At 42.1% G+C, this 17,171-nt stretch overlaps 1 protein-coding gene across 4 annotated transcripts in view; it reads left to right on the plus strand.

The window, feature by feature from the left end:
* Positions 1 to 17,171, plus strand: part of ANO10 (anoctamin 10) — a 375,037-nt gene that overhangs the window by 222,914 nt on the left and 134,952 nt on the right. For all 4 annotated transcript variants that reach the window (XM_073569028.1, XM_073569012.1, XM_073569036.1 and 1 more), the window contains exon 12: positions 6,170 to 6,289. In XM_073569028.1, coding sequence (XP_073425129.1) covers positions 6,170 to 6,289 — 120 coding nt within the window. The remainder of the gene's footprint in view (positions 1 to 6,169; positions 6,290 to 17,171) is intronic.

Consider the following 17,171-nt stretch of genomic DNA (forward strand, 5'->3'; position numbering starts at 1 on the left):
TAAATTAACACACTTAAACACGTGGTCAAAATTGTTGTTATCCCTTATTTAATGACAGAAAAATCCACAATGGTCACAGAAATAACTTGAATCTGGCAAAAGTAATAATAAATCAAAAATCTATGAAAATGAGCAAGTGAAAGTCAGACATTGCTTTTCAACCATGCCTCCACAGAATTAAAAAAAAAATACAACTTATGAACTAGGCCTGGACGGAAAAGATGGTACCCTTAACTTAATATTTTGTTGCACAACCTTTTGAGGCAATCACTGCAATGAAACGATTCCTGTCAGTGAGAGTTTTGCACCTCTCGACAGGTATTTTGGCCCACTCCTCAAGAGCAAACTGCTCCAGTTGTCTCGTGTTTGAAGGTTGCCTTTTCCAGACAGCATGTTTCAGCTCTTTCCAAAGATGCTCGATATGATTTAGGTCATGGCTCATAGAAGGCCACTTCAGGATAGTCCAATGTTTTCCTCTTAGCCATTCTTGGGTGTTTTTATCTGTGTGTTTTGGGTCATTATCCTATTGCAAGACCCATGACTTGTGACTGAGACCAAGCTTTCTGACACTGGGCAGCACATTTCTCTCTAGAATCCCTTGATAGTCTTGAGTTTTCATTGTACCCTGCACAGATTCTAGACACCCTGTGCCAGATGCAGCAAAGCAGCCCCAGAACATAACAGTGCCTCCTCCATGCTTCACAGTAGGGACAGTGTTCTTTTTTTGATATGCTTCATTTTTCCATCTGTGAACATAGAGCTGATGTGCCGTGCCAGAAAGTTCTATTTTTGTCTCATCTGTCCATAGGACATTCTCCCAGAAGCTTTGTGGCTTTTCATCATGTAGTTTGGCAAATTCCAGTATGGCTTTTTTATTATTTATTTTTTTTTTCAACAATGGTGTCTTCCTTGGTCGTCCACTTTGGCTCATACAATGACGGATGGTGCGTTCTGACACTGATGTTCCTTGAGCTTGAAGTTCACCTTTAATCTGTTTAGTAGTTTTTCTGGGCTCTCTTGTTACCATTCGTATTATCCGTCTCTTTGATTTGTCATAAATTTTCTCCTGCAGTCACATCCAGGGAGGTTGGCTACGGTCCCATGGAGCTTAAATTTCTGAATAATATGTGCAACTATAGTCACAGGAACATCAAGCTGCTTGGAGATGGCCTTATAACTTTTACCTTTAACATGTTTGTCTATAATTTTCTTTCTAATCTCCTGAGACAACTCTTTCCTTCGCTTCCTCTGGTCCATGTTGAGTGTGGTACACACCATGTCACCAAACAGCACACTGAGTATCTGTAGCCCTCTATACAGGCCCACTAACTGATTCCAAGATTGTAGACACCTGTGATGCTAATTAGTGGACTCACCTTGAATTAATATGTCCCTTTTGTCACATTATTTTTAGGGGTAGCATCATTTCTGTCTCATTTCATGAGTTTTATTTTTTTAAAATTCTGTGGAAGCATGGTTGAAAAGCAATGTCTGACTTTCGTTTGTTCGTTATCATAGATTTTGGATTTATTATTACTTTTGTCAGATTCAAGTTATTTCTGTGACCATTGTGGGTTTTTCTGTCATTAAACGAGGAGTACCAACAATTTTGACCACTTGTGTACACTATTTAGGCCTCCTTCACATGTCCGTGTTTCCAGTATGTGTGGTATTCATTTTTATCTCATGGATATCACAAATGCCCATTATAACCTATGCTGCTTGGCACATGTCCGTGTTTTTCCACAGAGCCTGCGTCACTGCAAAACACCCAGACATGTCCGTATTTTTTCCGGCAGCAAGGATGGCAAGGGTCAATAAAAGTCTATGGGTCCATGAATAACACGTACAGCACACAGATGGCGTCAGTGTACAATCCAGGTGCTGTACGTGTTTACCAGTACAAAGTATAGGATAAGCTTTGTAATTTATTTCTTTATCCTGGAAAAACACTGATGGTAAAAACGGACACAAGGATGAAAAACACTGATGACATTGGGGCGTGTGAAGGAGGCCTTAAACAGATTTAGGGATTTAAAAAAACAATAGTGATTTTTTAAAAGTGCATTTTTGCTGCGTTTATGCATTTACCCTTTACTTTCTATGGGTGCAAAAACGGTGAAAGAAGTGACATGCTGCAGTTTGCAAAAACGCAGCAGTTTTTCAAATTGGTCAGGAAAAAAAAGTGTGTGCATCAGATTTGTGAAATCCCATAGACTTTGCTGGTACTGCTTAAAATTTGCATTAAAAAATGCAGCAAAAACGCAACGTGTGAACATAGCCTAAATGTAATATCCAGGATGTCATTGCTGTAGTCTCCCCTTGCACTACTTTATGATAACCGTAGACCATCAATATTCTACATTTTGGTTCTATTTACATGATATACCACTTTAGGAGGAATAAACAGTTTGTGGGTTTTTCTGTAAATAATTTTAACACAACACCACTCCTCCACCATAATCCCCTTTTTTCTTGGCTAATAGAAGATCAATGAATGACTTAGGATACTGCCATTAAATCATAGTAGCCACATGTGTGAACTGAGCTTTATTTGATGAGCAGCAGGACTGCGTCATGTTGGTGACCCAACTCTGCAATTTGTTAATGTGGAAGATGAGCTACTGTTGGAGGTGTCTGTGAGCAGAACATAACAGCGAGCATGCATGAGCTTAGAGAAATAATGTAAAGGTCGGCCAGGGCAGTAGTAGTGGCTGAGTATCTCGAGCATTGTATACCCTGGCTTGGTACAATCAGCACTCACAGTGCTGTCAGCGTCTTCTTTGCTGCGCTGAATTGAAGCTTATCCTGGATCCCAATGATTAGAGACACAGTCCAGGGCAACTCTTAACCGAACAGAACAAATTTATTTACTTCAGTACACAGCACATCCACGTAGTTCCCAGCATTTCCATCACAGTAAAGACGGCATATTACTTCATCTTTCCCTTCATTGTTCCTTGCGTCACTAAGTGTTTCTGTGGGACGGAGCGTCACAAACGGCTCATCAGTATCCTCCCTGTAAAGCATCACCACGGTGAAGCGCTCTCCTGTCCATTTCGCCCCGGACATCAGAAATTCAGCCCACGTAGCTATCCACCACATTCTGGAGTGACCTGCCCGTACACTTTTACGGTGACCTTCAATCTTCCTATACTTTTTTCTTTTCCTCTCTACTGCTGGTTCTTCTCTATGTAACCCCTGAATGGTTGGGTATTCGCTTTAATATTACGGGGTAGTTAGGCAGCTCAGGCATATAGCCCACTCGAGCACTAAGGGGTCAGGGCCCTGACTCACTACTATAGGAAGATCTTCCTGACTTATTCCCCAGCTAACCCCTCCTACGGTTAACTCTTTTGTGTACTACAGCTATATCTACCAAGTAGTGGATTCAGTGCCCCATCTAGTGGCCCAGTCACAGACTGCAGTGTCCCTATCATGTACATGGTGCAGCAATAAAACACTATATAATACAAGGATAATACAGCAACATGAAATATACACATTAAGCACGATATTACTCAAAAACAGTATAAATACATATACATATTTAGCAACAACATGGGGGCTTTAAAGGGGTAAAACCTCCAACCCCTTGCACTAGGAAGAAATAGGTGTGCGACAAAAGCTGTGGTATGTGTACGGGCAGCTTTTTTTATACTTCTATATATATTGTCCTTTTACAAATGGGCTTATGGTGGTTGTAAAAGTAAATAAACCCTCCTCTCCTCCATGATGACCATGTTCGCTGCAGCAGTGAATTGGAATCTGAAGAAACTTTCTCCCAAAGCCTTGTTCATACACAGCATTTTTATGCATCTTTTTCCATGCTTTTTTTTTCTTCTAGGAAAAAAATGTGGTATTTTACAGTAAGTCTAGACTCCCATGATGATTTTTTGGTGATTTTTTTTCTTTATGTTGCATATTTTTTGCGCCTTTTAAAAGGAATCTGTCACCCTTTTTTTCGACTATGAGCTGCCTGCACCGACAACAGGGGCTTATCTACAGCATTGTGTAATGCTGTAGATAAGCCCCCGATGTAACCTTAAAGAGAAAAAAAAGGAGTTAGATTATACTCACCGGGGGGGCGGTCCGGTCTTGGTCCGATGGGTGTTGCGGTCCGGCGCCTCCCATCTTCATACGATGCCGTCCTCTTCTTTCCTTCCTGCCGTGGGTCCTGCGCAGGCGCACTGCTCTGCCATGTTGAGGTCCGGCGCCTGCGCACTGCGGTATTCTGCTCTGCCCTCAACAGGGCAGAGCAGTGCGCTTGCGCCAGAGTCACGACAGGAAGGAAAGAAGAGGACGGCGTCATATGAAGATGGGAGGCACCGGACCGGACCGCGACGCCCATCGGACCAAGACCGGACGCCAGGGTTAGTATAATCTCACTCCTTTTTCTTCTATTTCAGGTTACATCAGGGGCTTATCTACAGCATTACAGAATGCTGTAGATAAGCCCCTGATGTCGGTGCAGGCAGCTCATAGTCGAAAAAAAGGTGACAGATTCCCTTTAAGTAAAATGGGTTACTTGCATTTTTTTTTTTTTTGAAAACGCGCAGACCAGAAACTCATTGTGACAACATGGCCTAACAGAGAAAATGAATGAGATTTTTAAAATCTCTTTTACAAGGTACTTTTTTTTCCTTGCGTCTTTTGACCTGTTGTGAGTTTTTGTGGAAAAAAAACGCAATTCTTTCAGCATTTTACTGCAGTTTTTCCCCATTGATGTCAAAATCTGTTAACACCAAGAAAATGCATTAAATCACACATATCACTGCTCTTCATTTCCATAGCAGTTTTCTGGCCATTGTCTGCATTTTCTGTGCAGACAAAAAGCTATATATGAACATGCCTTAACTCTCTTTTCTGACTCAGACAAAACATCAAGGCATCAACCAATCTGTGGCTCCTGCTGTGAAGGATGAGGGGGACAACAGTGTTTGGTGGGCAATGAGCACATTTGTAAAGCATAATATTGTAGTGTACAGTCACTTCAAGCCCATGCCAAAGTCCTACACTAGGATATATTGATTTTTAACGTGTATTCTTTTTGTTTGGAGACCTCCATACACATTAGATAGGTGGCCACATTCACTGAAATTGATGAGTTAGGAATGCCCCTTTAAATAAAATTTGACTATCTCCAAGATCCTATCCCCATTTTGCAGTAGGTGTAATAATAATATTAGCAAATACCTCCAATTTGAAATGTAGTATAGTTTTTCTGATTCACTATGTCTCTTTCCTCATGTGCAGGCATTGCAGGACCTTAGGTATCCATGGTTATGACCACTAGCAACTAACTAACTGTCATATCATCAGTGGACGTAACCATGGATACCTAAGGTCCTGCAATGCCTGCACATGAGGAAATTGTTTGAGACTCCGCCTCCAGAGATTATTTTAAGTGAAAGGGGGTGTTACCAGTGTGGTCCATGTAGATCAGAAGAGCGGACTGTCAGTCATTACATGTCTCATATTGGTAACACCACTTTTTATGTAAAAAAAAGGCAGATTCTCAGGGAGATCAGTGTCTCGCCCATATATCTTAGCAGCTCATTTACATATTAAGGAAAAAGTGAATTTCTGTGGAATAAGACATCAGATTGTAGATGTCGTGGTATCATTACATTCAGCTTCCTATGACCTACATGCCCATATAGATGGCTAAGGAGGATTATTCCTACTGACAGATTTCCTTTAACACCATGAGTGCAGACAATGTGACAGGTCCCCTTTATGTTGTTCTTTTTAATACATGCTCTGTTATGCACATATTGTTATCTAATGAAGGCCACTGCTAGATTACTTCAGGGATCCATCTCTATTCCAGCAAATAAAAGGAAAGATGGTTCAGGATATGGAGTTTATTGTGCCGCGATAGAGTACAGTTCTGCACATTAATTGCATAGGGATAATAAAAGGGGAGCCAAAAATGAACTAAACCAGAAACCAAATACATTGAGACGGACCTCTGATAACAAAGGAACATGTTTGGCAAAGCTACTGTAATTGTCTTATGATGCCAGAAAACAAGAATAGGAGCCTAGCTAGTCTTCCAGGGAACACAAGTAGTGGAGCTTGAGAAATCACTTTGGGACGATAGTCTGCCTTTGTTTGTCTTCTAGCTTTCGGCTAACATTATTCTTTTTCCTATTTAATTTGACAGCACGCTCTGTTAGCTCTGAAGTTTATCTTGGCATTTGTGATTCCCAACAAACCGTACGACATCCAGATAAAATTAGCCAGACTGGAATTTGAGTCCATGGAAGCCCTCAAACAGAAACAGGTAAGTGAATAATGTCCCTGAATGTAAGCTAGGCAAGAGACAAAAAAATCTTTAATTATGGAAATTACTTCTACCGTTTCGGAAGTGCTTTGTTATGGTGTTGAAGACAAGTAATTTCCATTTGCTTCCTCTGGAGCCTGCATCTTATATTTGCTTTTCAGTTTGCAGCCCGGAGTGGAGTCCCTATATACAGATAAAGTATGTTTTTATTTAGAAAGTTGTTTAATCCAGTGAGAGTCACAAAAGATTGTTCCTACAGGTCCTGAGAGCAGGTTTAATATAAAAGGGGTTGTCATAATAGTCACATCACTTATGACCCAGGAGAGGAGTAATTTAAAAAGTATTCAACCCCAAGAACGGACATATGTAAGCCGCATGTATGGCCAGGCAGAATGACGCTCTTAGAATTTTTTATCTGTTTCTAGAATGATATTGTGAAGCCAAAGAAAAGTGATTTTCTCAAAAGATTTCACAATACAAACTACATAAGGTATTGCGTAGATCTTAGACACCAAGGAAGCTGGTATACTTACTTTGAAGTTTAATGGCAGAACAGCAACATCTAGGAAGGGGGCCCATGTTGGGCTGGCAAAGCATTGCGTCGGGAACTTTTGGTAATAGCCATGCTAACTTTCCTAAGCCACATCCTTCCACAACCGTTCTCCACCTCCAACAGGTAACTGTTTTCTAGGAGGTTTCAGGCATACATTGGGTACGGAAAGTATTCAGACCCCTTTAAAATGTTCACTCTTTGTTTCATTGCAGCCATTTGGTAAATTCAAAAAAGTTCATTTTTTTTTCATTAATGTACACTCTGCACCCCATCTTCACTGAAGCAAATCAGAAATGGAGAAGTTTTGGCAAATTTATTAAAAAAAGAAAAACTGAAATATCACATGGTCATAAGTATTCAGACCCTTTGCTCAGACACTCATAATTAAGTCACATTTCCTTGTGATCCTCCTTGAGATTGTTCTACTCCTTCATTGGAAGGAAATCTTTACCGAAACGTACGTCTGGGACCGGGTCTCCTGCGCCTACCACTTAAACATGACGGGTAACTATTGAAACATGCCACTTGTTATCTATTTATCTCAGTACCATCTCTAGACAGGGCCTCCATCTACACTACTATGGATCTCCATGTTTTGTCTTGCCCTGATAACTATATAGGACCAGTGTAATTATATACACCGGTTCGGGGTGTTCTACTTTAGCAGCTTGAAACTGGGAAATATGCTATAAGCATTAAATCCATATATCTCACCATTGGGATTTTTCCACTTTTGGGTCCTTTTTCGTTTAGTGGAGTTTACTATAACATGTGATACTTACTTCATACCCTACATGTTTTAGTGTGGCAGCAGGGTATGATCTAGGGTGAAAAGGTCACTTTATGATGTTCATATATTTTTCCTAATTGTCTCTGCTCATCTATACTTTTGATCAGTTCTTTCTCACAGTGTTTTTTGCATATTTATGACTTTCTATGTTTCTTTTAATGTGTGAAATAAGATTTACTACTTTTATAATATAGCACAGACTCTGTTTTTCTATTTTTCCTCTACGTGTAGATTATATTTTTTTTTCATATATACAATATTTTTCAGGTTATAAGACACACTTTTTTACTCCAATTTGGGAGGAAAAAAATTTGGGTCTTATAACCGAAAGGTACGGTATTTTACCTGAGGGGCGACGTCAGTGGAGCGGGATCACAGCTTCAGAAATTCGTCAGGAGTGGGGCGATGCTGCCAACTTCATCCTCTGAGAAGAAGTCGGCAGTGAGCGGAGGTTCCCTCTCCTGTCCATATCCCTGCGGTGGGCTTTGGAAAAATGGCTTCTGGAGGCGACACATGCGCAGATTGACACCTGCCTCCGGCGGTCATTTTCCAGAAGCCCACCACAAGGATTTGTATGGCAGAGTGGACCACCACTCACTGGCACTGACATCTTCAGAGAGGGCGGGGCCTGCAGCATCGCCCCACTGCTGCCACCGTCGACCTCCTGAAGCAGTGACCCTGGCTCTTGCTTCATCTCCGCTGCCCCCCCTCCCCAGGTAAGCTACCTTTAAATCAGATTATAAGGCTTTCCATTTTATTACTAAAAAGGTTTTTTTTTTTACTATTTTCCACCCCAAAATTTGAGGTGTCTTATAATCCAATGCATTTTATAATCCGCGAAATCCAGTATATATAGATCGTACTGTACTTTGTTGCACTACAGATCCATTGTGTGTACATGGATATAAACTCATAGCCTCAGTGATGCTAAATACTATATTACAATGCTTATTCAATCTGCACTTTCGCAAGCTTGCCTTCTATTGCGTTATTTTTGTTTCTACCTACATGCTTTCTTATTTACTTGCATTATCCTTTGCCTCGTCCTTTAAGTTTATGCTAAATTCGAGTTCCATCTTATCCATTAAACAAATAGCCAATGGTGCTATCTCGCACACAGGTACACCCAGGCGTAGCGAGCGCTTTCTAGATTTAAGAATGCGAACACTGATGATTTGGGAGCGGTGTATTTTTCCCTGTGGTTCGGTAGATGCTGTACTTGGCCCCTGCCTTTGTTCTTCCCTGCATATTTATTATGTACATTGGCTGGCTGAGAGGGACAATGTGGGAAGACGAGACCGAATTAATGCCTCACCTTAGAGAACAGTCAGGTAGAGTGTTGTGGCCGGTTATGTAAGACTGCTGCAGTCGTGAGTGATCGTATTATCAGCAGACCGTGCTTGGTGCTGCCATGCTTTCCTTACACAGGTCTAGTGAATCAGTAACATGAAGAATCACTGCTGCTATTTGCACAGGACACTAGATGAGTCTCCAAAAACTGCAAATTCGGTTTATTTTCCTTGTATTAAAATTGTGGTTTGTCTTTACACTGTTAAAGCAAGACAATATTATGTCCTCTGCTGTCTGATGAGTACGTTGGTATCTCTTTACTTCCCAATCTTCTGGCCCAGATCCTGGAAATTAAATTAAAAGTAGTTAAGCGGCCCCCTTGAGAATTGCAATATGACTCATCTGGATGCTGGGAGTAAAACCAGATCACATTAAATCAAATTTAAAGGTCTGATCCCTGGGAGCTGTGGGCTGAGCATATCCTGTTATATAATAGTTTTCTATTATGGTTTGGTACATATTAGTCAGTGCTATAAGGGGAGGGGTGCATTATTTTTTGTATGGGATTTATTTTAACATGGCCGGTGTTTAGTGAACACAGTTGTGAGTTATTTTATAAGTGTTGATAGGTGAAATCAGAAAGAGGGTGTCCAATCATTTTCAGCATAATGTAGGGGCAGAGAAGCTGATTCCAGGGCTGTGTTTTTTATTAGGCTGTGTGCTGTAGTTTCAATACAATCAGCATTTGTCAGGAGATTAGCCTGACTTGCCTGCACGTGAGACCTAGTCCTGCAGTGATAATCTGTGTAACCCCGCCCCTACCACTGATTGGCAGCTTGTTGACAATGTAGAGTGTACACAGGAAGCTGCCACTCGGGTGTGGGTGGGGATGTACACAGCTCATCATTCTGATCACTGCTACATTTACAACAGAGGAAACAGGGATTCTATTCAAACTACACTAAGCAGTCCAGTAGGTGGTACATCGCTAGAATCAGGCTATCTGTCCCTGTATCATGCTGCTCTCAGATTGGAGTACACAAAATTTGCTGACAGATTGCATTGCGGATGCATCTGATTTATTACCTTAATAAATCAGATGCATCCTACACTAGCATGCTTTGTATTGAGAGTGGTCTTAATAAATCTCCCTACTGTACCTTATTGTACAGGTTGTTAAAGCTATGGGAATTTTTACTCACTATTTTGTGATGCTTATTGAAAGACGTAATTCAGTTTTGGGAAGAAAAATGTTATATACAATTCTCAAATGTGCTTTCTGTATCAATTTATTGCATCTTTCAAGATTTCAGCTTGCTTGCATTTAGTAGGAACCTTCATTATTAACTTCCAGTGGATAAAAGGACATTACTTTACAGTTAGGAAATAGTTCACCTGTGTGTATATCAAATGAATAGCACAGATAGCTAGTAACTGAAAATAACAAATTAAGTTGCTTTTGAGGATTTGACTCAGACAAAATATTGGAAAATAATCAATTTAAAAATCCTTTTCTGCCCAGTGTCTCCTATGTGATGCATGTATACCAGCTCCAGTGTCTCCTATGTGATGAATGTATCAGCCCCAGTGTCTCTTATGTGATGAATGTATACCAGCCCCAGTGTCTCCTATGTGATGCATGTATACCAGCCCCAGTGTCTCCTATGTGATGAATGTATACCAGCCTCATTGTCTCCTATGTGATGCATGTATACCAGCCCAGTGTCTCCTATGTGATGAATGTATACCAGCCCCAGTGTCTCCTATGTGATGCATGTATACCAGCCCCATTATCTCCTATGTGATGAATGTATACTAGCCCCAGTGTCTCCTATGTGATGCATGTATACCAGCTGAAGCCCTGCTGTTTGTAGCACAAGCGATCCGATGATCCCAGCCTCAAGTCTCCCTAAGGAGACTATTGAAGCAAATAAAAAGTAGAAAAAAAAGTAAAAAAAATGTAAAAATATAGTGTTCAAATTGCCCCATTCAAAATTAAACAAATCAAAAAATAAATACACGTTTCGAAAACATAAGCAAGGAGAAAGTTAGCACCTTCAACCTATGTGTGTGTGAACTTGTCTTTAAACCAAATTTTGGACTCCGCAATCAAGCCTGCAGGCATCGGGAGGTCACAAAATAGGATGCAAACATGTATATAGGAAGAATGCGTAGTGGCACTCACCGGTCCTTTAAAATCCAATGTCTTTATTCAGAAACACATACTTAAAACTGTCTGCAGAGAGGGAAGGAGCACATGTGCTGGACAACGATCGTTTCTCGCTTTCCTGGGCTTCTACTGGTCTCTTTCTCACTGGCTGTCTCTCTGTGACTGGCTGTCTTTCTCTGGCTGGCTGTCTCTCTGTCTGGCTATCTCTCACTGGCTGTTTTTCTCTCACTGGCTGGCTGCCTGTCTCTCTTGCTGACTGTCTCTTTCTGGCTGTCTCTCACTGGCTGTCTATTTGGCTGTCTGTCTCTGGCTGTTTCTCTTTGGCCGTCTCTCTTTAGATGGCTGTCTCTCTGGCTGGCTGTTTCTCTCTAGCTTGTTGTCTCTCTCTGGCTGGCTCTCTCTCACTGGCTGTCGCTGGCTGTCTCTCTCTGACTGGCTGTCTCTGGCTGGCTGTCTCTCTGGCTGTATCTCTCTGGCTGGATGTATCTCTGGCTGACTGGCTCTCTATTTGGCTGTCTCTCTTTGGCTGGCTGTCTCTCACTGGCTTACTCGCTGACTGTCGCTGGCTGTCTGTGGCTCTCTCTCTGGTCTGGCTGGCTTTCTCACTGGCTGTCTCTCTCACTGTCTCTTGCTGACTGACTCTGGCTGGCTGTCTCTCTCTCTATGATCAGGAACATGTTTGTTCTTTGGGGTGACCTGTGGGCACATCTGCCCTTGGTTTCTATGTCTAAAGGCCCTTTTACATTTAGCGATGCACCAGCGATCCCGACCACGGTCAGGATCGCTGGTGCATCGCTAAATGGTCGCTAGTTAGCTGCCAAACAGGCAGATCTCACTAGCGATGTAGCGACGCAGCAGCGGACGTTACTTACCTTTCAGACGCGGCGATGATGACATCCTCCACCCGCATCCGCGCGATCACCGATAACCAGCGGGGGAGCCGGTCGGTGGTAGGTATCACATGTAGCGATATCCCTATCAATATCGCTGCTGCATCACAAAATCGGTGATGCTTTAGCGATATTGCTAGCGATATCGCTATGTGTTAAAGCTCCTTTTAGAGCAGGAAGATAAGACTCTGCCTACATTCCCACCCCAGAGCACAGGCATCTCATTATCTGAAAACTTCAAAGGCTACGTTCCCATGATCAGGAGGTAGCAGCGCTTTGGATGCAGAGTATTATCGCTGCGTTATAATCACGCAGGTGAATCTACATGTCTTCACTGAACTGTGCGGATTTACCACATTTAATACATTCTATTGTGGAAATCTCTGTTGTAGAGACGTTGGCCTCCGCAGCAGAGATTGAGTTGCTGTGGCTCATAAACCCGCGGGTGACTTTACGCAGAGTCAAATAGAAGCACAGTGCGCATGAGATTTCTATAAATCCCGTCTACTGTGCTTGTACTGTACAATGCAGTGTTTTGAACGCAACACTATTCCTAATCGTGGGTACGTACCCTAACACTGATTACACAAGAATCACAAGACGGATTTCTTCACCCTAGGTATCATTTTCATCAGTATAACAGCGGCAACATGACAATGCCTGGAGTTTATTTAGCAAAATCTTGCTGACAGGTTCGCTTTAATATTGAAGGTTTGATGTCCTTGCAATTCAACACCGACTCCTTTTCTTTTTTAACAAAGAAGAAACAAACAATATAAACAATTTTCCTAATGATTTTGACCTTGCTTTATTTTTGTCTTAAAATTGGAGTCTACAGTAAAATTTAAGGTCATGGTAAATATTTTGCACTCCTCTTTCAATGCCATGGGCAATATGTCACCATTCTAAATCTTAACTTTGTTTGTAGCTTGAAAATAAAAGTATGTAAGTCAAACCCCAGCTTTCTTGTCAAGTATACTGTTGTTAGATTCTGGATGTTCTTGAGGCAGAATAAGGATCTTGCTACTATATATTGAATTATTTCATATTGTGTAGCTGTATCAGATGAGAACATGTTGCCCTTCAAATTCCATATACATGTTTATATTTAATTTGATTTCCAGGTGTATTAGACATTGCATTGCTATGTGAATGAAAATATGACTACCTGTAGGAAACAAACAATTAACATGAGGAATCTATACATATTCTGTGCAGACATGGCTGAGAGTCCTTTGCTAATTGATGACTGATTGGGCTGCCTTTTATTACCAGTTATTAATACTCCAACATATTTTTGTTGCCAGAGGAATAATTTTTCTTCATAAACCCTAACAATCAAAATTGATCTCCAGTCTTAAAGTGCCAAAACTCAAAGTTGACTAAAACTTATACAGGTATTTCCATCTAACATTATGGCATATCCTTAGGATATGCTCTAAATAATCAATAGATGCGGGTCCCACTTCTGGGAATGCCATCTATTTGCAACATTGGGGTCACTTATTATGAGGTTACCACCACGTCCATTTGGAGGCTGAATAGAGAGTTGGGTGCACATCTGCACTGCACTTTTTATTCACTTTGTAATGCAGCGATGTTCACACAGTGCGATAAAGAGGCAGTAACCCAGGTAAGTCAAACTTAAAAGTCTTTATTTTCACAACTCACAAAGTAAAAGGCATACGTTATCCTCCGGATCACAGCCGGATCATCCTATACAAACTTGTTGCCGTGGGCGACTGCAACACCGTGTCAATTGTGGGTGCATCAGTTGCATTGCCTTCTCTGGCCTGTGTTCAGCCTTTACACCCAAACTTTTACTGTAGGTATAAATGAAAACCGTGGCCATGGGCCACTTGTAAGCCCTAGAATGGATGGTGAGGTCCACCCCACTACCAATCCTATATACCTCTCCAAAAATAACAGCCCATGTCAGGTTTTTCTAAATCTGACCCTAACAAATAGTCTGACCAAGTCCACACTTACTTTTAATTTGCATTGTAACCACAGCTGTAGCTGTGATTGCAATGCACTCCAGAGGGTTCAGTATGCATCTATGCGCATCATAGGGGATACATAACGGTCCTTGCACATGATTCCCCTCACTGTCTCACATATCCCCCGCTTTCAAACTTGTGGAGTTGAACACCTGTCACCATACAGGATCCACATGTCACCATACAGGATCCACATTCCCTTGCGAATTCCCAGCTTGATGTTCAACTGAAGAACTGAAATATTTTAAAGACAAAAACCATCTAGTGACCTGAGCATTTAACTTCCAGACCAGGGGTGAGTGGTCTGTAACCAGTAGGAAATGTCACCCCAGTAAATAATAGCGTAGGGACTCCAAGGCCCATGTAATGGCCAAGCACTTCTTCTCCACTAGGATATAATTTTTCTCTGCCAGGGTAAGTTTCCTGCTCAAGTAAGTAACCAGATGTTCTTGCTCGTTCACTTTTTGCGACAGAATTGCTACTGGTCCCACATCAGAGGCGTCCATTTGTACCATAAACCCGTTTTTAAAGTTGGGTTTGAGAAGGACGGGCTGTCCGCATAGCGCCAACTTCATGGACTGGAAGGCGTCCTCCGCCTGAGGATTCCATCAGACCACAACCTTTAATAGATCGGCTAGCGGAGCCGATCTCCAAGCAAAATTAGGTTTGAACCATCTATAATATTCAGTGATACCAAGGAGCTCTCTCTCACCTGTTTCGTAGTGAAAGACTGGGGCTAGCTTTGAATGGCTTTGATTTTATTTATTTGGGGTTTGATAATTCCCCCGACCAGTCATGTATCCCAAATATCTGACTTCCTCAAAACCTTCCTCAAAATCGCATGAGTATGCCAGTTGTAACTATAGATGATATCATCTAAATATGCAGATGCATACTTCTGATGGGGCTCTAAAGGCCCCTTTACATTTAGCGATGCACCAGCGATCCGACCCGGTCGGGATCACTGGTGCATCGCTAAATGATGGCTAGTGAGCTGTCACACAGGCAGACCTCACAGCGATGCACCAGCGACGCAGAGCACGATACTCACCTTTCACACACAGCGATCCTGACGTCCTCCCGCCTGCCTCCACGCGTCGCTCATCGTCATAGCAGGAAGCCCAGCAGGAAGCTGACGACGAGAAATGGAGCCGGACATTCTCGTGCGATCAGCGATGGAAAGCGGGGGAGCCGGTCGGAGGTAAGTATCACACATAGCGATATTGCTAGCGATATCGCTATAACGTCACAAAATTGGTGACGTTATAGCGATATCGCTAGCGATATCGCTATGTGTAAAACCCCCTTAACACTATATCCCCATCAGCCTCTGAAATGGATCCTGGTCCCCTTGTAACCCAGAAGACAAGACTTCATAGTGATAGAGACCTTCTGGGGTCACGAAGGCGGTCTTTTTCTTGGCCGACTGTCAGAGGCACCTACCTGTTACCCTTGGTTAGATTGAGTGTCATGAAGTACTGGGCCTGTCCCAGTCTCATCAATCAGCTCATCCATTCAATTTCCGAAAATCTTTACAGAACCGTAACGATCCGTCTGACTTTGAAATCGGTACAATGGAACAAGTCGACTCACTCCTAGACTACTCAATGACACCTAATTGGAACTTCTTTTTTTTTTTTTTTTTTTTTTTTTTTTTTTACCTTTTCCAAGATGGCTAAATCCGGGCCTGTGGCACACGGTATCGTTTCATTCGCACCCTTACCAGAGGCTCGGTGACAGGGCATAACATTATCACAGATGTCCGACCGGGCAGTTCTGAAAATATGTCTGTATATGCACTAATTTCCTAGCCTCCTGTCGCTGCTGTTTCGTGATACTATCGCTAATCTTTACCTCGTTTGCCATCTCTTCCTGGGCCTGTGTCTGAGAGACCATAGGAGAAGTGACTGGGGCCAGCCCTGTAACCAGACAGTCTTTCCATGCCTTTAATAGATTGACTTGGTAAATTTGCTCAGGTTTCCTCTTCCCAGGCTGATAGTTCACTTCCCCAATTTTCTCTCGGACTTCATAAGGCCTTGCCAACAGGCCAAGAACTTACTTTCTGTGGTGGATAACAGAACGGACACTCTATCCCCTTGTTTAAAGGACTTAACAGTGGCCTTTCTTTTGTAACCTCGGCTCTGAGCTGCCTGGGCATATAGGACATGTTCCTTGACAATAGGCATTATGGATGTAATGCGGTCCTGCATACTAGCCACATGTTCTATAATGTTTTTATAAGGGGTGGGTTCCTGTTCCCATGTTTCTTTAGCTATGTCCAACAGACCCCTGGGATGTCTACCATGTAATAGTTGAAAGGGAGATAACCCAGTGGAGGACTGCGATACCTCCCCGATAGTGAACATTAGATACGGCAACAACTTATCCCAGTCCTTCTCATCTTTAGCTTCCACCTTTTTTAACATAGATTTTAGGACCATATTTAATCTTTCTTCTAGACCATGGGTCTGTGGATGATAGATTGACGTGCACAACAACTGTTTTATATGGAGCTGTTTACATAATTCTTTAGTGACCTTGGACATAAAAGGAGTCCCCTGATCCGTAAGGATCTCCTTTGGTAGTCCAAGGGGACAGAACATGGCAAACAGCTCCCTAGCAATAAGTTTTGCTGAGGTATGACTGAGCAGAATCGCTTCCAGGTTACAAGTTACATAACCCACTACGACCAATATATGTTGGTGGCCATGGGCTGATTTCACTATTGTCCCTACCAGATCCATAGCAATTTGCTCAAAAGGTGCCTCTATAACCAGGAGAGGAAAGCAAAACTCCCATCAGGGCCAGTATGCCACAGGGCAAATATTAGACCCAACCACAAGTTTATTGTGGGCCCCACTGGTGTTTCCAGATCTATAAAGATATGTTTTACCCCCCCCCCCCCTATATGTTTTTACCCCTACCTATAAAGATATGTTTTTTCATCAATGATAATATCATACTGTTACTGAACAATACGCTGTATACCAGTGCTAATAATACTACTGTACAAGGAAGAAATAGTACCGCCACACCATGACTATGTGTTCATTCTAAATAGTGACCAAATAATACCGTTATACTATTATAGTGACCATATAATGGTGGAAACCTGTTCCATAGGGTACTCTGCAGGGGCTCTGCAAACACGACATGACGTCTGCTATCTATTCAAGCCATTTTTGCGTT

Source organism: Dendrobates tinctorius, unplaced genomic scaffold (assembly GCF_039654945.1).
Source record: "Dendrobates tinctorius isolate UK_male_01 unplaced genomic scaffold, ASM3965494v1 ptg000005l, whole genome shotgun sequence".
NCBI lineage: Eukaryota > Metazoa > Chordata > Amphibia > Anura > Dendrobatidae > Dendrobates > Dendrobates tinctorius.